Source organism: Psammomys obesus, unplaced genomic scaffold (assembly GCF_907164565.1).
Source record: "Psammomys obesus unplaced genomic scaffold, mPsaObe1.curated_primary_1811, whole genome shotgun sequence".
Lineage (NCBI taxonomy): Eukaryota > Metazoa > Chordata > Mammalia > Rodentia > Muridae > Psammomys > Psammomys obesus.
Genome location: NW_026593286.1, coordinates 9,791,300 through 9,812,879, shown reverse-complemented (window position 1 = coordinate 9,812,879; position 21,580 = coordinate 9,791,300). Strand labels below are relative to the sequence as shown.

The following is a 21,580-nucleotide window of genomic DNA, read 5'->3' as shown; positions in this document are numbered from 1 at the left end:
TCCCAGCACCTGGACCATTGTCCTTTTCCTCCCAAGGCAGCAGACTCTAAGGCAACCTTTATTATTCTTGGCACCTTGTTCATGATTTCTAGTTTGTTGTTTTCAATAGCATTCTGTCTCAGTTCCTAGGAGCAGCATGAGAGTAGATCTAAGGTATGGCTCTTTTGGGAAGTCCTGCTCTCTCTCTTCTCTTATGGCTGTTCTTGAGTGTCTTAAGGATCCAACAGCAATTACTATGAGTATCTCCTACTGAGTAGGCTCAAACTCTTCCCCTACTGTCCTTTCAGATCCCATCTCTAGACAGTAGTTCTCCTGCTAGCCTCATCAGGAGTAATTTACAACTCCGCTAAGCTTAGCAGAATGACACTTGGGTTACACAATGGCTCTACAGTCCTTGCAACAATTACAGGTTCATTCTTCCTGAAATGACCCAAAATACAGGGCAGTTCCATTTAAATGCATTCAACGTTCAAACAATATACACTAACATTAGATGGGATGGTTGTGTGTGTGAGTGTGTGTGTGTGTGTGTGTGTGTGTGTGTGTGTCTGTGTGTCTGTGTGAGTCTGTGTGTGGAGGGTGGGATGGAGGGAGTTTTAAATAAGAGCTCCTAAGAAGAGCTCTAGGAAATGTAAGAGCTAAAGGTAGACAGAATGCTGAACTGACAGGTATCATTTTTACCTAATTCTTATCCAATATGAAGCCATATCTTTTGCTTAAAAATAATAGGTCATGGATACTACTCTTTTAAAAGTTTGTCTGTGGTTCTGCTCCTTCCCCTGTACTCAAAATATAGGGAGCACCAGGCACTCCAGGTCATCCAGGTCTCAGAGGTGATCCGGGATTCCCTGGATTTCCAGGCTTAAAAGGTACTATTTTGACACCATTGCTCTTAGATCCAAAAACGGTAAGTGTCACTCAAATCACATTTGTAAAACTGCACATCATGTTCGATGAACTTTTATGGCCACCAGAGACAGTAATGACAGTACAAAAGTATAAACACAAGGAAAACTGTTTCTAGGTTCAAAGGAGGACCAGGTGGGCTTTAAAACATCTTTTTCAGTTTCTTTAAAGGCCTGCCTTCTAAGGAGCAGTTAGCTGTGGATAAATCATTGAGTTTAAGGACTCTCACTGGAGGTGGGGCCTATGAATACAGGCACGTCAGCCTGGATCAGGTTAATGACTCCATCTTCCCAAGTCTCAGAATAAAAATATCAACAATGAGAAAAGCATATAAAAGCACCACTAAAGAAAAGTATCCTTTAATGTTTTTTTTTTTTTTAAATATTGAGAGATAAGCAGGGAAGAGTTTCTTACAACCAATTCCTGTGAATATACCCCATTGGACACAATCAGATTTCAGAATAAAACTCTTAGTTTACATAATGATTTAACTACTTTATTTGAAAAAAGCCCCATCACCAAAATATTTAGGTTTCTTCTCATACTCATAAGTGAACATCATACTTTCTTCTAGGTCTCAAAGTAAATGGATAATTTTTTAGAGTCATTGTCAGCTAATTTTTGGTGCAGTAATTATTTTGTTCTGTTTATCTCTTCTCTGTTTTTTTTTTTTTTTTGAAACAGTCTGCCTCCCAAATGCTGGGATTACGGGCCTGTATCACTAAACCCCCTATTTAATATTAAAGTATTGTTTAGTAATTAGATCTAATGTCTATGCAATCCATTGTTGTTGTTGTTTTGAGACATGGCATTTCTACGTAGTCCTTGCTATGTAGATCAGGCTAGCCTGGAGCTCACAAAGATCCACCTGCCTCAGCCTCCTAAATGCTGGGATTAAAGGCATGCACCACCATGCCCAGCACATGTCTATACAATTTTAATACTATTTGATGGAGTATTTCTCCAAATCAGTGGTTATTTCTTGGTAGCTTTTTAATCATCTGTACAAAATATCATGAACAGCAGTGAAATGCTAGACACTTTGTTACATACAAAATTTTATATGAGAATTCTTGGCATAAATTCTGGGCTATCTGTACAGCTGAAGCAACAAAATAAGAATGCAGATAACTGAGACAACTGTTCATCAAGAGAACATTGGCTCAGTGAGACCTCATAACTTACCCAAAACACTTCACAGGTTCCTAAACTGAAAAATTAAACTCTTATTCCCTGTGAATTTTAAAATGTAAAGGGCTTTTTCCTCTTTATTTCTTTCTTACTCTTCTTCTCTTTCTTAGGAGAGAAGGGTAATCCAGGATTTCCTGGATCAATTGGACATCCAGGACCAACTGGGCCAAAAGGACCACCTGGTAAACAGATCTGTTTCTCTGTTGTTGTTCTGTATAAAGAAAGGGCAGTTTCATGAAGCCATCTTCTTGTTGTATTTTTGCCAATAGGCATACCTGGAAAACCTGGAACACGAAAGGTCATCTCCCTCCCGGGAAGCCCAGGGCCACCTGGTGCACCTGGACAGCCAGGAATGAAAGGAGATCCTGGGCCACTGGGACCACCAGGATTCCCAGGTGTGGGGTTAACACCATTGACCTGAATCTTTAAGAAATGGTGAACAATGAAAATCTGTAAAGCTTAGAAGCAGACAATACAACTCCACAGAAAACACTAAACACTGCAATGTTTTGTGTAGCCATTTTAGGACTGGGCTCATTTACCCTGACCAACAGGGGAAAAAAAAACAAAAGAGCTTAGACCCCTTGTTAAAACATCTGGACATAGTACAAAGTAGGAAAAACACAGCTCAAAAATGCCGTGTTTCATTTTATCTCACCCATCTCATTTGACAAACATCAGCTATGGGGGTCAATTTTTAAATGAATGCCTAACTACATCCTAGTTCCGTAAATGTGGACTCTTCTAACAACTGTACACAAGTGTTAGGGGGAAAATGACTTTAAAGTCTCTCCAGACTACCAATATTTCAAAACTGAACTGAACCCTTTACATAGTCTTAGCATATTGGAATAAAGTTATGAATAGGACTCTTGTTCTCTAAGCTTATCTGAATCACGTGAGCGATAAGCGAGGTATTACTGTCTTGATCACTGTTCTTGGTTTCTTAAGGCCTTTGGGGGAAATCAGCAAACATCACAGTTTGCTCGGAGCTAAAGGCTGTCCTGTGATGTCAGTCTTGGCTGATGAAAGTGCAGAAGGCCTGCCCATACTGGGGTGGGTGGCATTGTCACCTTTTATTCTAATATGATGGCATGTAATATAACAGAGCCTTTTGCCTAGGACCCTGTGGGCCAAGAGGTACACCAGGCAAGGATGGAAAACCAGGAACTCCAGGGCAAGCTGGTGAAAAGGGCAGCAAAGGCTCTAAGGGTCAGCAAGGTAAGCATCCAGCCCACCTCCCTTGTTGAAGCAGTATTGTGCCAGTGTCCAGAAGGGACGCATGTATATGTGTGGTCATGCGACTGCAAGAAAGAGTGGGTATTCTGGGCCTTCCAGTTAACCAGCGTTCAGATTAGAACAAGGGCAGGGTGCCAGCTGTTCATTTGGAAGAAGGAGTCACAAACCAGAATACGCTGTCCATTCTGCTCTGGGCAGGTTTACTTTTCATTTTTAGTCAAGACATAAATCTTTGGCTAATAGCTAATAGATCTGATCAGGCACAGTTAGTGCCCTATTTTCAGACAGGCAAATTGTTTTTTGGTTATCTACTGAAGTTACATTGGCTAACAATTTCTTACAGCAGCACAATGACCTGGGTTAGAGAGGGACGCCAATCAACCAACGTTGCACAAGGAGCACACAGGCTAACTCAAGGGCATCAGGGACTGGTCGCAGGGCGGCCTTGGGACTGATGGCCATATCCCCTCAAGGTGGAGTTGGACTCTCAAGGTCCTAAACCACAGCTCTGCTAAGGCCCTGGCTAAAGCCATTATGGTTCTGCTAAGCACATACCTGTTTTTAGAGAAAGAACACTATTCCTTCTCCATATGTTGGGGATAGAGAGGGCAAGACCCTGACCCCAGGCTATTACTGACTCTGCCAAGCATGTTTCTGGTTTAGAGAAGGAGCTATGTTCCTTCTTTATAAATTAGGGCTTCAGGGACTACCTTGGCTTGGTCTAGCTCTCAAAAGATACATCATGCTGAGTTTTTTCGTTCTCGTTGGTTTTGTTTTGTTTTGTTTTGTTTTTTTTAAATACTACCTTAGCATGAATAGAACAACTTTGCTTCCTTATTTAGGAAAGCCTCCCTTTAACTGTATTATTTTTGAATACAAGTCAACAACTCAGGTGTATGTTCTGTAAAAAGGCCTCTTAATGGATTTGGAACATATTCCAAATATGTTCTATTTGGAATATAAGCTCTGCATGCCAATTTGATAACCTGGATCTACATTTACCTTCTGCAAAAGTCTCAAAAGCATGCCTCTGGAAAATACTGAAATGTCTAACTGCCTGAGGTTACTGACTTTGTTAAAGAAGGCATAACTTTCAAGTATGATTTCCTAAGTAGGTTAGACACTTCAAATATGGTGCTGTAATATTAATTGTGATATTAACCGTAGGGTTACTTTTGATTTAGTATTGCTGGGAATCTACGTTAGGGGACAAACCATTTGATTTCATTCATAATGTGCTTTTTGTTAATGGTTCTATTAATTTATACAGTTTAATGACCAAAGCTAGGTTTTATAATGAGGTGACAGCAAACACAGGATATTGCAATACAAATTGTGTTGGGAGTTGATTAGCAAGTAGTCAAATGCTATAGAGGCCTCACAAGAATGATACAAGGATTCAAGCTTGGATCCAGAGTGAAGCAGCATAGTCCTGCACAGTGCACCTGTGCATGAAATCTTGCCTCCAGTTTCTGCCCTGCTCAGCTAACTGTTTTATAATTGCCATGGAGAGATGGAAACCATCTTTTGTTTAAGGTCCATAGTAGTTGTTTTTGCTGTGATAAACATTAAAAAAAAGAAGCAACTTATGGGATGAAGGGTTAGTCACCAATAGGAAAGGCACAGTAGTGACAACCGCTCAGTTTGTGACAATAGAAGCAGTTCTCACCTCTTGGTGGGTTAGCAAACAGAGCAAACTAAAATCCTGGCAGGTAAAATCTTCTACCAGCCAGGCTGCCCTTCCTAAGGATCCACAGCCTCTAAAATAGTGCCACAAGCCAAGGAAGGACTGAGCATTCAAACCGTAAGCCTCTGAGGAGCATTTCAGATTCAAGCCATCATAGCCCTAAGATTCCCTTTCATAGTTCAGGCTTACCAGCTACATAAACGCATTTAAATGATTATTTTGGAAAACAAGTTTGAGAGTCTGGTCATGTTGCAACATGTATAATTTGTTTTTCAAAGGCCCACCTGGATTGGATGGAGTACCTGGTTTAAAGGGAAAACCTGGAGACCGGGGAACACCTGCCACTGGGACAAGACTTCAAGGCTTCATCTTTACACGCCACAGTCAAACTGTGGCCACTCCTTCATGTCCTGAAGGAACAAAGCCACTCTATAGTGGGTTCTCCCTACTTTTTGTACAAGGCAACGAACATGCACATGGACAAGACCTTGGTAAGTCACTTTATGATGCAGAGTGTAACGTACTTGCAGGATGGGGGCTTCCTCTGAAAGTCTCTGTAAATGCTGCCAGTGTCTTCTGGTGCATTTGAGAGAGCACCTGCTGCCCAAGGTTTAATTTCTATCATGGCGTGTGAATTGCTGGAGGGAACCCAGCTAGACTGGTCAATGCCAACAATTTTAACCTCAACCATCTATCTTTTGTTCTTAACTTAATCTTCAAATTAATCTTTTCTAAAGCTTCCTCTGGTTATTTGCTCTTATGAATATCTGGAAATAGTTGAAGCAAAGACATTGTCCCAACTGAACAACATCGGGTCCCAAGTTCTATCCAAGCAGGTTAGAAAGGGCTGTGGGAAGCATTCTTGATAGGGGAGGGAGGGCTGGTTCTACCCATTTGAGGCTTTGACTTCCATCATTCCTAAAGCTTTACGATACCACATTTTGCAAATAATTATTTTATCTTTGTCCAGGTTCTCCACAGGTTATGTGATAATTAACCTATTTCTAAACAATAATAGTCAGAATAACTGTAATTTACTGGAAGTGATACTCAGCTTCATGTTTTATCAGGTACTCTGGGAAGCTGCCTGCAGCGATTCACCACAATGCCATTCTTATTCTGTAACATCAATAATGTATGTAATTTTGCATCACGAAATGATTATTCATACTGGCTGTCAACACCAGCTCTGATGCCAATGGACATGGCTCCAATTAGTGGCAGAGCTCTTGAACCCTATATTAGCAGGTAAAAACTCAATCCCTTCATTTTAAAAGAGGATCAAGTGACTCACTTAACTTGTAAGGAATGGAATGTAGCTGTCATACTATTGGTTTCATTTTACAGATGTACTGTCTGTGAAGGTCCTGCAATGGCCATAGCTGTTCACAGTCAAACCACTGTTATCCCGTCTTGTCCCAATGGCTGGGTTTCTCTCTGGAAAGGTTTTTCCTTCATTATGGTAAGATTAAAAAACAAAACAAAACAAAACCAACCTTAGCACTTTTCAAATAACAAATATTGCCTATTGAGTCATGTACTGTGACTATGTCTCTTTCTAGAAGACACCCCAAGTGTTAGCAAATCTAGATAAAAGAGAGTATTTTCTGGGTTTTTGTTTGTTTGTTTGTTTGTTTTGGTTGTTGTTAACTTTATATTACTGCTCTCCACCCAAGCCAAAAGTGTGGAAGACTTGCATTTGAGCTCCAATGGGCAGTGTTTTTCATTGGGATCTCTTTGTTGTGACAGTTCACAAGCGCAGGCTCGGAGGGTGCTGGACAAGCGCTGGCATCGCCCGGCTCCTGCTTGGAGGAATTCCGAGCCAGTCCGTTTATAGAATGCCATGGACGAGGAACATGTAGCTACTACTCAAACTCCTATAGTTTCTGGCTGGCTTCATTGAACCCAGAGAGAATGTTCAGGTAACTGCAATGTTGGCCTTAATCCGATGACTGGACTGGAGAACTGTTCAAAGGCCACCATATTTGCTTTTTATTTTTGCCTATGGGTGGATGTACTTACATGAACTCTCTCAGCCCTACCAACAGAATCCTGTTTATCTTCTTACTACCAGGTTAGAGGTTTTCTTGACATCAACAAGAAGACTTTATTTCTCACTGTGTCTGTCAGTAAAGACCAAATGTACATCTGACTATGTTATTCCTAAGCATATTTGAACACATTTATGGGTTTATAGTTAAGTACTGAATAAAAACACTAGCTGATCTGCTGGTCTTAAAGTAATGTATTACAAAGCTTATGAGTGTTTAAAAAGAAGAAATAGTCTCTATCTGTAGGTTTTCAGAAAGCCTGTGTTCCATGAATTCTGATGAAACACAATGAAAATATAAAATATTGATATATGTGTATATATGTGAATATAAATTTATCTTTTCATAAATGCTCTCCTATTAAATGGAGATGTTTCTGTAATAACCAACAATAGTTACTAACAAAACTCAAAGCAAGTAAGTATTCTCTTTTATCCACCAACCAGTGAATTCTTTGATTTGTGTTTATTTCAGAAAACCTATTCCCTCAACCGTGAAAGCGGGAGACTTAGAAAAAATTATAAGCCGCTGTCGGGTGTGCATGAAGAAAAGACACTGAAGAAATCAAAGAAAATAGAACCACTTTTTCTTCCTTCTTACATGACAAAATCATAACCCTGAGCACGTCTTTTTCTCCAACCTTACAAAGTTGCTCTGTGAGGATTTCGTAGTGAAGAGTTTCACCACACAAGAAAGCATTTCATTCAAGAGAGTCTCTGATGTCAGTCTCTAAACTTGTATGGTTTCAAAGTTCCCCAAGGAAAGGCAACAGCTTTCCACAAAATGTCACTGAAGCCACATTCCACTTGTACCCTAAGCACTGACTAATTGGTGACTGTGTGAAGCTTGAACTACAAGCTAAGAGAGCCTGGCTCCGGGGATCCACAATGTGTTCCATCTCCCACTCTTGACCTGAGGAGTTTGCTTTCCTTCCACCACCTTCCCGAGACCATGGGAGACGAGGACATACAGAACCCAAGCAAACCAAGAAAGGAACTGGATGGTCAGAAATGTTACATGGTATAAGGCCAAAGAACCCGGGGAAAATGAGGCTCATGATGTTCTAGGACTCATTTAAATATTCCCGAAGCTAGGACCAAAGGTAGCTTCCTGAAGGGCATCCTAACAGGCACGGATATAAAGTTCAGTTTCGTTTTCTATTTTGCTGACGCTGTCTATTTGCTTGTTCGCTGAGCTCATTTTACTATGTCAAGAGAGTCAAAGCGAGTTAAACGTTTACCCTTAGGAAGCTAATTTTTAGGAGGATGTTATACGCATACATTGGAACGTTCTCTTTATTGTTTCCAATGTACTCAAAAGTAACAAAGGAAGTACTTACTAGATGTGCACTTTATCCCCACTTCTATAAAAACTGATCTTAAATAATTTCATCAGTAGTTCAATAACCCAGGAAAGAAGGCGAGGCCCTTGCTGGTTTACCAGATTCCAAACATTTTTCTTTGTTCCAAATAGTTCATAACATGTTTTCACAGATTGGTTCCTTTGTTAGTTTTCCAACTTTTCCTTTGGAAAACACACACACAAACACACACTCACCACATTTTTGTTATATATTCTCACCAACCATGTGGAGAGAGACCCATAGATGAAAACCTTACTGTACACAGCTTTTAATTATATTGATACATTCCCAAGTTCATTTAATTCAGATGAACAAGTATCTTCTTCAGTACCAATCCATGGCCCATAGACTGTGCTGGGGGTAATGGTGTCATAGTGAGAGAGACTTGTTTCTGATTTACTCTCAAAGAAGGCAACTTATTCTGCATATAAATAATCTCATACATGCAAGACACCCACCCCCAAACCCCCACCCCACCCCTGCACCAAATCCAACCAAACAAAAAGAGCCTCATATATGGGTGTGGCTCTCTCCAATTGTTGTTTTTCCTTTACCACTGTTTTTGTTTTCCTTCACAATTCAGCAGGCCTGATAAAAGTTTAAAAATAAGAACTATGGAACTGGTTCAGCCATTAAGAGCACTTGCTGCCCTTACAGAAAACCCTGGTTCAGTTCCCAGTACCCAAACTGGGTGTTTCTCAGTGGCCAGTACCAGTGGATTCAATGCCCACTTCTGGCCCCTGCACACACAGGCACATACACACATACGCAAATTTTTAAGAATTTAAAAATAAGATCTATGCCCAGGGTAAGTTCAAAACCTCTAACTTCTCTTAGGCACCACAGAAGCTAAAGTTGTAGCACTATTTGATGACTCATAGAGGCCAGGCATTGAGAGGCAAAGCTTTGACTACATTTCTTGATCCACCAAGGTGGAACTGATGGTGCTGATGTTTAAATTCAGGCTGGTGCTATGAACTCCACTGCTTTGGTGTTGGAAGATGCAACCCAAGAGCAGAGCCCGGGGTTGTCATACTTCACCACTCATGTGACTGCTGCCAAGACACTTTTTACACCTGAACTAAGACGTGCGACATCTCATTTCAATCATCTATATCACCTGAGTTTTCTGTTCAAAAAAACACCCTCCTGTCCCAGTTACACTCTAGCAGTGAAAAGAAGAAACTAGTCTCTGTGGCCAGAGGGATCCCCAAATAGAAGCAGCAGCAGCGGCATCCAGGAGCTTGTATAAATGCCAATTCTAGAACATTCTAAACCTGCAAAATTAGAAGTTGTAATTGGAAACCAGAAATCTGTGTTTTGCTTTCATGAGAAGTATCTCATTATATAGCCCATACTAACCCCCAAATCACCCCAATTTTTCTGCTTCAGCCACCTGGAATTATGTTTCGAAAGCTTTCCTCGTGCTCTGGTGCACTCTACTCACTAGGCAAACACCCAAGAAACTGGCCACATCCTCTTACCTTTGCCTCTTTTAAAAACTCACAGGTGACGTTCAGGGTAATCTCTTTTACTACCAGACTGGTGCTGAAGTCAAATGGCTGCCCTCATTTGCCCATAGGCCTCTTTGGACTTCTGTCTTCTTATCAGTATTTAGCTTCTGGGGAAAGACAGGTAATACTGAACCCCTTAATTCCCAACAAAGCCATATCAACAGTTATTCAACCACACTTCTAAGAGTGACCATTAAAACACAGCCCGTGCATATTACTTCCCAGGTGTTTATGAGTAAATTATAGAGTTAAATTTCAACTTCCTATGTGGCTGGAGAAATGGCTCAGTGCTTAAGAATGCTGGCTTCTGTGCAGAAGACCCCAGTACAGTTCCAAATACCCAGGTCGGGCAACTCACTCCAGCTCAGAGGGATCCAACTGGTCTCCAAGGTCACCCACACATAGGTGGCATTCACTAGCACAGGCACAGCCACATAAATAAAAATAAATCTTTAAACATTTTTAACTTGATTAACAAAATGTTTGCTTTTAATTTGGTGCTTCAACTTTGGAATTTCACAGTGTGCTAAAACAACCAACTTGTCAATTGTTTGTTTTTGCAAGAAAAACATTATTAATTTATTTATAAAAGTATTAAAAATGTTTAAATTTGAATTTTATTGCTAATTTTACAAAGGTTTTCTATATTTCAAATGTAACTTACTACCACTCAACTTAATTTAATATTTTTCTCTATAACCAAGTGAAATTTATTTAAAAGATATTGAATATTTTATATTGTTATATGCTGACAAAATTATGATATATTACAATGTACTAATATTTCTGTAAATATAACCAAAGTTCTATTGTTTTGTCAAAATAAAATTGAAAGAACAACTTATCAGGTCTTTGGTTTTTTTTTAATGGAAATAAGTTTATTTTGGATTATAAAAATTAAAGTCACTCTAAAAATAATAGGCAACTTTGAAGTTAAGAATATCAAACCTCCTACTATTTAATATTCATTCTTACCCAAAATAACCATCAAATTATGATAGTAAAAAAAAACTATAATGTTCTGAATCTTGATGCCAAAACTGAAAAACAGTAACTGAAGAATGTCTGAACTTTAAAAAGGAAATGTTTTGTTGTTGTTGTTGTTGTTGTTTTTTGTTTTTTATGTAAAACCTTATTAGGATTTAAGTCCTAATGGAGAACCTAATCAGAAATGGCTAGAAGTCATGCATCCAAATGAAACTAAACTAAATGTAGGAGATTGTTTGGATTTACATACTATGAGGATGTAGAAAGAGCCAATGACAGATTAAGTCATCAACAGAAATGTTTGGGTCAACAAGAAAAGAAAAGAAAGACCCAGCATGAAGGAAGGAACCCAACAGGAAGGAACAGACTTTCCACATGAGTGGGGAAACACTCTTCATACCACATACGTTTTTCTTTTAAAGACTGTACCATACTATCAGGTGCTCTGACCTGCTGGGAAAACACTTGAGTCTTGTTTAATAGACTTACATGATGCCAGAAGATAAATGATAAATCAGAGTTCCAGGAAAAGACTAGGGTATCATAACTGAATTATGGATCTTTATTTAAAAATTATTTTAAAAGAATGTGAAGAGAAGGGACAAAAGAAAAACCAATTTGCCACATTTCAGAAGTATGAGAGCTAATGGAAGCAGTAGGAAACTCACTTTTAAAGGTCTTGATCACAGATGGTCTACCCAGCATAATCCCTACTGATTGGAATGACAGAATAATATTATTTAATCCACCCAAAAAGAAGGATATTTGTCACTGTAATGTAGCAGGACACACCACTCAAAGTAGGCCACTTTGAAATAAAGATTATTGTGAGACAAAGGCACTTAAAAGTGTCTTTTCACATTTACAGAGGCCAGTGTCTAATAGATTTTAGACCCCGAGAGATTCTTTGAGTCTCCCATTTTTCTACTCCAACATACAAGCAAAAATTACTAAATAAAAGTTGTATGCTTCCCTCCTGTCCACCCACTGTTTTATGTCAATTTAATTAGGGGCACATTGAGACCTTAAGAGGATAAAGGGAAATTTTACTTATCCTTATTAGAAAGAACGTGCAAAAATGCAATTCAGAAAGCTTGCCAAATTATTTTGAAGGACAACGTTGCTGGGCTATCATGTGAGGTTTTGCTGTTGTTTTGAGACAGGATCCAATGTGTAGCACTGGCAAGCCTGAAACAACCTCCCCGACCCCCGACCACACACACACTCCATCCTCCTACCTCTGACTCCTAAGTATTGTGATAATAGGAGTGATTATATTGTGATTATAGTGTAATTATAAGACTGGCTTTGGAATATTTTTTTTAGATACAAGACCACCTCACTTGAGTAAATACTCTTCCTTTGCACAAGGGACTGAGAGATGTATTCCAGAACCACAGCTCATATCCAAATCTACATGTCTGTCTCTTATAGAAAATGGCTTAATGCTTGAAAGTAACCTATGCACATCCCCACAAACACTTGAAGTTGTCTTTAGATTACACATATTTAATCCAATATAGATATGTTGTACTCTATTAGTAGGGAATAACCAAAATGAAGAATGTGTATGTTTGAAACAGATGGTAGCCAGGCCTCCCACTCACTGCATAGCTGAGGCTGGTCTGGAACTTCTGATCCTCTAGGTTCTACCTCCCAAGTCCCCAGTACTGGGATTTCTAGAGTGTATCACCAGGCTTAACTATATGAATGGACTGAAAGAGAAAAACTTCTTCAACCCTGGTTGGTTGACTCCAAGGATGGGAAACTGTTGCTAGGCTGTTTACGAAAATCGAGACGCACACCCTTATTTCCTGATTTGGCTTCTGGTCTATCCTTTTATGAGCGTGCCTGGTCCTTGTTTTCCAGCCTGGTTCTTCCTGAGGGGAGCCACAAGGTGGGTGATTAGACTTGAACGAGATTTCTGACAGCTACTATCTTCCAACCCCTTCGGATTCCCCTTTCTCCGATTCTTAATTTGTAAGTTTTGGGAAAGTCAAAATTAGAGTGCTGAAGAATTACTCCCAATATTTGGTTACAAATGCAGATTCTCGGGCCACATCAGAATATTTATTCAGGCGGTGCTTTCAAACAGGTTGCTGGTTTACCTTGTTAACCGGAGGTTCTTTACGCGAGGTCCGGAAAGCCCTCAAGAGGAATCACCTGAGGAGCACTTTGCCCACAACAAAAATGGCTTCTTATGGCCGTCCCAAGAGCCTGAATGCAACATCCGCCCTTCTCGAATCACATGGCCAGGAACCTACTTCCGCTACGGCTCCTGGACGGGGCCAGTCCGGGCCGTTCTCGCGTCTGCCCCGGCCCGCCGCGGCCGCTCCGCCGCTCCTTTGCCCGGGCGCCTCCGTGCGCTCGGCCAACGGCCTGTGCGAGCGCTCGCCCGAGTGCCCCGGAGCCGGCGGGCGGCGGCCCTCTCCCCGGGGACTCTCCAGCGAGCCTGGGGTGAGTGCTGTCGTCTCCCCTAGCAGGACTGCGGGCCTAGCGCCGGGGCAGGGACACTCGCCTCCAGGGCCGGGCGGAGTAGGGCCTGCCCTGCAGATCCCTGGGGCTCGCCTCTTCACCCTTTCCGAGCTCGGCATTCTGTTCTGTGGAACAGAAAACCGAACTTTACTGACAAAACCAAAGACACCTATTAGTTCGCGGTTAGGAGACGGAAGGAAGCCTGTGTGTGAGCTTGGATGTGGGCTTTTTTCGGGCATCTTTTCCACGGGCCCACGCACTTCACGGTATGACCTTGAGCTCGTCCCGTTTAGAAGTAAATAAACTGTTTTGTGTAAAATCCGTGTACTTAGAGAAAGGCCTTTGAGAGGCCCCCGGGCTGGCCAAAGCGTCCTTGCTCACTGGTGGCTATGCAGGTTAGTTCTTTGCCGCCCCAACCCCGGCCCGCGGAGCTAGGTTCTGATTCTCCAAAGCCCCCGACCTCCGTTTGCAAAAAACTGGTAATTGCAAAACCAAAAACTGAACCAGCATCCCAGTCCAACTAGCTTAGGAGCAGGGCACGTTCTCTGGGAAGAGCAGCGCTTCCTAATTGCAGAAGAATAAAGCTTGTGCCCAGTAGTGCTATGCCTGCCTCCCTCAGGGAGACAGTGAATGAGAATGCCTTTTTTCCCTGGTGAGAAACACTCCTTTCTCCCTCAGTCCCGTTGGCTACTAATGAGATTCCCCAAAGAAAAACCTTTAGGGAAAGTAGGACGACTTAGCCCTATTTAGTATTCTGAACATGCAATTAGAATGGTTTTTTTTTGGGGGGGGGGGTATCTTTTGGTTTGGAGGACTTGTGAATGAAAACAACTCTTCAGTGGTGTTTCTGTATACGCTTTTTACTGAACTGCTACTGTCCACCGAGAGGAACTCAGCGTTGGCTCCCTTCCTGCCTGATAAGGCTGCCTCATTTTAGGTTTACAGGGTTTTCTTTTCTGTCACTCTCCTTACTGTTGTGAATTTTTTGTTGTTAATAAATATGGGATTATTATTTTTGGTTCTTTATAAGTTCTAGATGTGAATCCCCTGTCAAATGTCTACCCAACAAAGATTCTGTAGACCCTCTCCACTCTTATTTTCTTCAGAAACGTCTTATTTAATACAGTGCCGTTTACCAGTTCTTGCTGTCATTTCCTGAGCCCTTGGAGTCCTTTGCTGAAAGTCCTTGCCTATGGCTCTTGTACTCTCAGGGTTTTGCCTGTTTTCCTGTAGCAGATACAGACTTTCATCAGTTCTTATGCTAAGGCCTTTGATCCCCTTTGACTAAATTTTTGAAATAGTTTTTTGTTGTTGTTGTTGTTTTTCATACAAAACTGCATACAGCAGTTTTCTGGTTCTAAGGAAATGATTAAATATTTTCTTAAAAATAGATTTGTTTTTAAAACGTAAAGCCAAGGGATTGGGGATTTAGCTCAGTGGCAGAGGGCTTGTGCAAGGCCCTGGGTTCAGTCCTCAGCTCTAGGGGAAAAAAAAGTAAAGCCAAGTTAAAGAAGAAATTAAGTGTAATGTGTGGGCCCCCATGAAGTTTGAAAACGTTCATGTTGTTTGGGAATGGCCTAAAAAGTGGGCCTGTGTGTTAGACAGGTGTCCAGTGCAGTGACAAAACCTGTGGGATTAAAACCTTACCCCCAAATTACGTTTATTTGTTACCAAAGAATATTACGCCAAATACTGTAGTTTAATGTGGAAGAGAAATAATGAGGTCCTCATCTGTTTTATTGAAACATAAAATCTAAAAACTGCTTTGGTAGTATTAAGTCTTAATATAGTTATTCCTCCTGTTGTTGTAATCCCAATCACAAAATTATTTTTGTTGCTAGTTCATAACTGTAATTTTGCTACTGTTATAAATCGTAATGTAAATATCTGCATGCAGCCCCTGTGAAAGAGGGGAAACCAGTGCTTTAATGGTCACTAGTCACAGAGCCCTGTCAGTGACACTGAAACTTGTGATAAGGTTGAAGTTCTTTGTTTATTCTTTTGTTTCTTTGTGTAAAGTTGTATATCTTTATGGCTTTTATTTGAAGAGTTTCCAGCCAGGTCTCTTAATAATCACATTATCTAGTTTCTCAGTCGCTGTTCTTCTCCCTCAGGGACAAAAGTGGCTCTCAATCTAGCACATGCGCATCAGAGCAATTTAAGGATTTAATATGAAGCCCAGAAGCAGATAGTGCCAGATAGCAAGCCTGTTGTTTCGCATTTGTAAGTAAAATTTTCTCTTTGGCTCTGTTTTCTTAGTCTTTAAGCCATCTGTATGTCATTTCCTTAAAATGCAGACATATAGGGAGGGGAGAAGCTAGTTGGCAGTCATAATCCCACGTGGCTTAGTATATTGGAGAATCTCCAAGGACTTTACTCTAAGGCCTGGGGTATGTAAGACGATGAAAATGTATTACCTTAACCCTAGCTTACAAAATGACCTCTGTGATGAAAACATTTATATTGCCTGTAGTGTTGTATTGCTCTCAACTTATACTTTGCTGGAAATTTAGTGTAATTTGCCTTCCTTTTCAGGGAACTATCACTTATACACCAAATTTTTAGGTAACCTTAAATGCATTTACTTTTACCCTTCTATTTTCTTCATTATTTTTTAGATCCTATTGGAGTATGGTTAGAGGAGTTTTCTGGTAGCCATCCTTCTCCTAGTCTAGACTTCACATTTGTTTATGTAATGACAGAACTTTCATTTACCGTAATTGCAAAGTCATGAAATAGGGACTATGCTTAAAACCATCTTCTGACTTGTAGTGACTGTAGAGTGACAGTAGGAACGTTTGAAATGTGGTCTCTCAAATCAAGCCATTTTAAGTAAATAATTACTTTTATTCATAGTTCTCTTATAAAGTGAATTGTTGAAATCCTGATTTTTATTCTTTCTTTTTTACAGCTGGAAAAGCAGTGTCCGTGTTGTTATGTTCACCTCCAAAAACAGTTCAGATCTGTAGGGGAATTGTTGTGTAAACAACTGCAGGGTAGCAGTACTTAATAGCTCTTGTAGACGTGTATTTGCTCTATTAAAATGAGTAAGAAAACGGGCAGTGACACGGCAGTAGGAAGGTCAGTGAAATTCTCTTCAGTTGAGCTGGTATTATAGGTTTGACAGACAGGAGCTTAAAAGCTGCTTGCCATAAGCTAACCATGCTCTTTTATGCTTTTCTTAGCATTTTTTATTTGGGGGCAACATTCTTTCGACTATATCTCCCTGGAATCATGGATCCCTCTCCAATTTAGAAGGTTACTCAATGCATTTGTACTATTTTTCCCTCAGATATTTGATACTTCTTAAAACTATGTGTATAAATATGATCTTAAATATAGGTTAAGAACATGAGCTTTTAACCCCTTAAAATGAATGCATACATTAAGGGCTCACTGATACAATCTATGTATTTGGCCTTCATTGGATCTCACTCATCACATTTGTGTACAGTAAGAAGTTTTGATTTGCGTTATGTGATTTGAGGAGACTACACTTCTTTTGATAAATTGAGCATTAGCCTTATTTACCTTTGGAGTGTGATTTCCTTTGTGGGAAGGCTTTAGTTCACGCACGATGGCAACTGCATTGCTGTAAAGTCCAGGCAACATTCTTCTACTTAATTGGGATTTCTTTTTTCTTTGCAGTTTAGAGATTGAAGCAGAGCTTTGTGCATGTTAGGCAAGCAGCCTGCCTCTGAACTATGCTCTGGGCCTTTTCACGGGGAATTGTTAATTTTATTTCAGGCATTTTTGAATTATAAGGAGCATGTATGTCTGCTTGCACACAGAGAATGCTGATGTGTGTGCGTTTGTACTGTGATTGTATAATACTTTACAAATTTGCACTAATCGATGGCCTCGAGGTTTGTTTTCAGATGCTAAGTCAGAAGCTTTATGTTGAGGAAATTGTGTTCTTTGATCCTTTATTTTCTTTACTTACAAGTGAGAGGTTTTCTTTTGCTCTTTCTGCTATAAGGTATTGTCTTCTGACATCGCTGCATAGAGGGGATTGACATTCTAACGCTCAGCTATTCTGATCTAAAAATTTTTCCTCTGTAGGGTGAGTGGGGCAGCATTTCCTTCTCCCACTGCTGCTGAGATGGCAGAGATTAGTCGAATTCAGTATGAAATGGAATACACTGAAGGTATTAGTCAGCGAATGAGGGTCCCGGAAAAATTAAAAGTAGCACCACCAAGTGGTGACCTGGAACAAGGGTTTCAAGAAGGAGTTCCAAATGCCAGTGTGATAATGCAAGTCCCAGAGAGGATCGTTGTTACAGGTACCTCACACTTGATTGAAAGTATCTCAGTAAATCTTTGTTTTTTATTTTTATAAACATTTTAGATTTTTCAAAATATTATTGAAAAAAGGTATTTGTACAAGTTTTACGAATGTGTGTAACCCCCACAGTCTACTACAGAACAGAACATTGTTGTCACCTCAAAAAGCTCACTGTTGCCCATTCTCCATCATTCTCAGGCCTCTGCTCTCAGCAGCTATGATCTCCTTTCTGTACCTAGACAATAGATTTGTCTTTCTTAGAATCTCCTATAAATGGAGTTCTACAGTATATTCTGGTTTGCCTCAATTTTTTTTTTTGCTAAGAGTAATTTTTTTTTTTCTATTTTTTTCCTCACCTTTGAAGCTAGGGTCTGTGCATTCTGGAAAAGTTCTGAGCCACCCAGCTCTATTAACAACGCTCCCAGTATTTTTCATTCAAGAGGCAGAGTTTGAGTTCTTCACTCTGCCCTTAAATTTGCCCTGAAGAACCTTCAGGTTTTATACCTGTCATCTTTCTGAACTGTTCAGTTAGAGAGCTGCCCCACCAAACCCACTTTTCACTTTGTTTTTATATTGGACAGACTTAGTGCACCCAAGAGCCACATTGTTGCAAGTATTATCTGTTCATTCCAGTTAATTGCTTTAAAATATCCCAATGTTTATCCTAAATAATGTGTGGGTCCATTTTCATTGGTTTATTCATTGACATAACGGACATTTTTGTTTTCTTTCTGAGATTCATAGAGCATTGAATATTCATGTTCATACTTTCAGGAGGATATAGACCTTCATGTCTCTAGAAGTGAAATGGCTATATTATGTTATATTTAACTTTTTAAATGTTGACAAATTATTTTACAAATGGTGTGCTACATTTCTTTTCTGTCAGTGATATTTTAGAGAATTTTTGTTGCTTTATATCAACTTCCCTGGTGATTGATAATTTTGAACATATGTGTATGTGGTTTTCAGTTACTTTATGTATTAGTTATTTTTATGTTACTGTGATAAGATACCATGACCAAGGCAACTCATAGAAGAAAGGGTTTATTTAGGCTTATGGTTCCAGAGGGATAAAAAGTCCATCACTGTCATTTTGGGGAGGCATGGCATGGACAGGCATGGTGGCTGGAGCAGCAAGCTAAGACCTCACATCTTGAACTGCAAGTATGGTAGGATGTGTGTTTTTTCCTCCCAGACCCAAGCTTCCAGAATAATGACTCATAAGACTTGGAATATATTTACAAATGCATATGCCATATAGGTAGCTAGCTCATAACTTAAAATAACCCATTTATACTAATCTGTATTCTGCCACGTGGCTGGTTACCTCTGCTCAGGTACCATGCATTTGTCCTCCTCACATCTTCCTGGGTAAATCTCCCATACCCAGCTCTATCCCAGAATCCTTTCTGCCTGCTGGATGTCCCACCTTCTATTCTACCCTTTCCTATAGGCCGTAGTTTGTTTGGTTTTTGTTTGTTTGTTTGTTTAATTGACAGGTGTTACATCCATACAATAAATACTCTTGCTACAATAATCCTAAAGCTGAGAGAGAGAGAAAACACTGGGAATGGAATAAGGCTTTTTATCTCATTTTATCTTAAAGCCTCCCCCCACAGTTTTTTGTCACCAAGACAGCCATATCCAAAATGTCTCCCAAAAAGCGATCAGCTGTAGAACAAGTGTTCAAATGACCAAGACTACAAGGGATGCTTGTCATTCAAACCAACACATTTTAAAGCATCTATTCAAATGTTTTGCCAATTCGAAATTTTCAGTATGAGAGTTCTTTATATACTTGAAGACAGGTTGCTTGAGTTGTATGTTTGTTTTGGTCACACACATAATGATTTCTGCACCATGGTGTTAAATATTCATGAAATATCAAATGAAGACTATGAACATTTTCTTTCTCTTTTTTCCCCCTCTTTTCCTAGGAAATAATGAAGATGTTTCATTTTCAAGACCAGCAGATCTTGACCTTATCCAGTCCACTCCCTTTAAACCTCTAGCACTGAAAACACCACCACGTGTGCTCACACTGAGCGAGAGACCACTAGATTTCCTGGACTTAGAAAGGCCGCTTCCAACTCCTCAAAATGAAGAAGTAAGTAGAATTACCACTGCTTACGTGTGAAAGGATATAGGCTAAAGTTAGAGTTAAGCAATGAAATATACCTTAGCCTTAGACAATGGACGTTTTCCATATGGCGATATTGGTATTAGTTGATTTCACAGTTCCCCAAATGAGATGTTAATGGGTTTGTATGTTCATTTGCTTGTTTGTTTTCCTAATTTAACAGTTGTGGTGGGAAAGTAAAAATCTAGAGCAAGTATTGCTACCATTTGTGTAGACTTAAAGGAAGAATAGCTCTAACACACCTACAATGACGCAAACAGAGTCTCAAGTTTGTTTTTGTTCTCTGTAGTGCTGGAGATTGAACCAGCATTTAAACATGCTAGGGGAATGCTTGACCACTGTGTTCCTGGGAAAGGAAGTTCTATACTAAGAAATAATGTGTCATCTGGCAAACAAAGCTCGAAAAACCCTTCTGACATTACCGTTCTTGCTACTTGATGAAAGTTCTCCACTAATTTGGTAACATTGATGTCCCTTATTAAAATTGGTGGTAAAATGGACTTACAGGGTACTAAAAGTGTAATTAAAGTCTTGCCAATGCTATTGATTCAAGACCGGTATTGAAGTTTCTATTGTTGAAGACAATATGCAGACGTATGTTTTAAAACTGTCTACTTTCATTTGCATGTAGTCCTTTCCAAAGAGGGGTAAGCATACATGTAAACCATGTTAGTATGATTCTTAGTACTGGGTCTTGCTGCTATTTTAGGTTTAGCTTCTGCTCACATAATTGAGGTGCTATGTTCATAGGTGCCAGAATGAATATCCTGCATATTGCTTATTGAAAAGCACTATATTTGAGTGTTAATTGTGGCCAAAAATAGTCAAGGTACTTTTTTTTTTTTTCACAACCAATTTTTGAGATTCTATGTGTGAAACACTTCAGGAAAAAAATAAATAATACTACCTTGCCCTCTGGACATTTTCCAGCTGCACTCTTGGAATAACAGTGGGAGTAGGTGAGGAGAAGACATTAATACACAGAGGAAGAAGTCAGCAGACTCTTTCAGTACATGTCCTGGGTAATTTTATATTGAATAGACACAGGCTAGAGTCACAAGAGGAGGGAACCCCAACTGAGAAAAATGCCTTCATAAGCTCTATAAGATTGGGCCATGAGGCAAGCCCATGGTTATGGTTGGTGTTATCCCTGGGCTGGTAGTCCTGGGTTCTCTAAGAGAACAGGCTAAGCAAGCCAGTAAGCAGCACCCCTACATGGTCTCAGCATCAGCTCCTGCCTCCAGGTTCCTGCCTTGCCTCAGTTCCTGTCCTGACTTCCTTTAATAATGAACTGTGACGTGGAGGCATAAGCTGAACAAACCCTTTCCTCCCCAAGCTGATTTTGGTCATGGTGTTTCATTACAGCAATAGTAATCCTAAGACATTATGCCTAATGTTTACCAATATTTGAAAGGCATCTCTAGACAAAAACATTGCTTGTTAATTCTCCCTGTATTAAAAAAAGAGCTGTGCAGTAAGCCATGTGAACAGAGCCTGGAACTTCAGAGTGCCAGAATTGTGGCAATTCTCAAGGTTCTTAGAGTAGATCTGGCTATGTGACTAGGGAGACAGAGGCTTTGACACTGATGTTGCCTCTCAAAATGGAACTTTCCTAAGCAGCTAGGGCCAATGTGAGCTCTTTCAGAGGATATGAAAAGAAGTCTGTGAAGGAGGGTTAGAAATTATGTCTTTGTATTTTGATGCCTGCAAGAGTGTTCAAGCTAGAGATTTGGAACCTA

At 40.0% G+C, this 21,580-nt stretch overlaps 2 protein-coding genes across 10 annotated transcripts in view; both read left to right on the top strand.

Moving 5' to 3' along the window:
* Positions 1-10,478, top strand: part of Col4a3 (collagen type IV alpha 3 chain) — a 118,257-nt gene extending 107,779 nt beyond the window's left edge. The window contains exons 44-52 of the mRNA XM_055616488.1: positions 797-869; positions 2,208-2,279; positions 2,367-2,492; positions 3,220-3,318; positions 5,302-5,514; positions 6,094-6,271; positions 6,371-6,485; positions 6,773-6,945; positions 7,549-10,478. Coding sequence (XP_055472463.1) covers positions 797-869; positions 2,208-2,279; positions 2,367-2,492; positions 3,220-3,318; positions 5,302-5,514; positions 6,094-6,271; positions 6,371-6,485; positions 6,773-6,945; positions 7,549-7,633 — 1,134 coding nt within the window. The 3' untranslated portion in view covers positions 7,634-10,478. The remainder of the gene's footprint in view (positions 1-796; positions 870-2,207; positions 2,280-2,366; positions 2,493-3,219; positions 3,319-5,301; positions 5,515-6,093; positions 6,272-6,370; positions 6,486-6,772; positions 6,946-7,548) is intronic.
* Positions 10,479-13,230: 2,752 nt separating this feature from the next.
* Positions 13,231-21,580, top strand: part of Mff (mitochondrial fission factor) — a 28,428-nt gene continuing 20,078 nt past the window's right edge. For 7 of the 9 annotated variants that reach the window (XM_055616317.1, XM_055616316.1, XM_055616314.1 and 4 more), the window contains exons 1-5: positions 13,231-13,395; positions 15,528-15,636; positions 16,325-16,494; positions 17,476-17,696; positions 19,639-19,808. In XM_055616317.1, coding sequence (XP_055472292.1) covers positions 16,457-16,494; positions 17,476-17,696; positions 19,639-19,808 — 429 coding nt within the window. In that variant the 5' untranslated portion in view covers positions 13,231-13,395; positions 15,528-15,636; positions 16,325-16,456. Of the gene's footprint in view, positions 13,396-13,444; positions 13,680-15,527; positions 15,637-16,324; positions 16,495-17,475; positions 17,697-19,638; positions 19,809-21,580 lie in introns of those variants that run through there. The other 2 variants (XM_055616309.1, XM_055616312.1) reach the window with 2 other exon arrangements.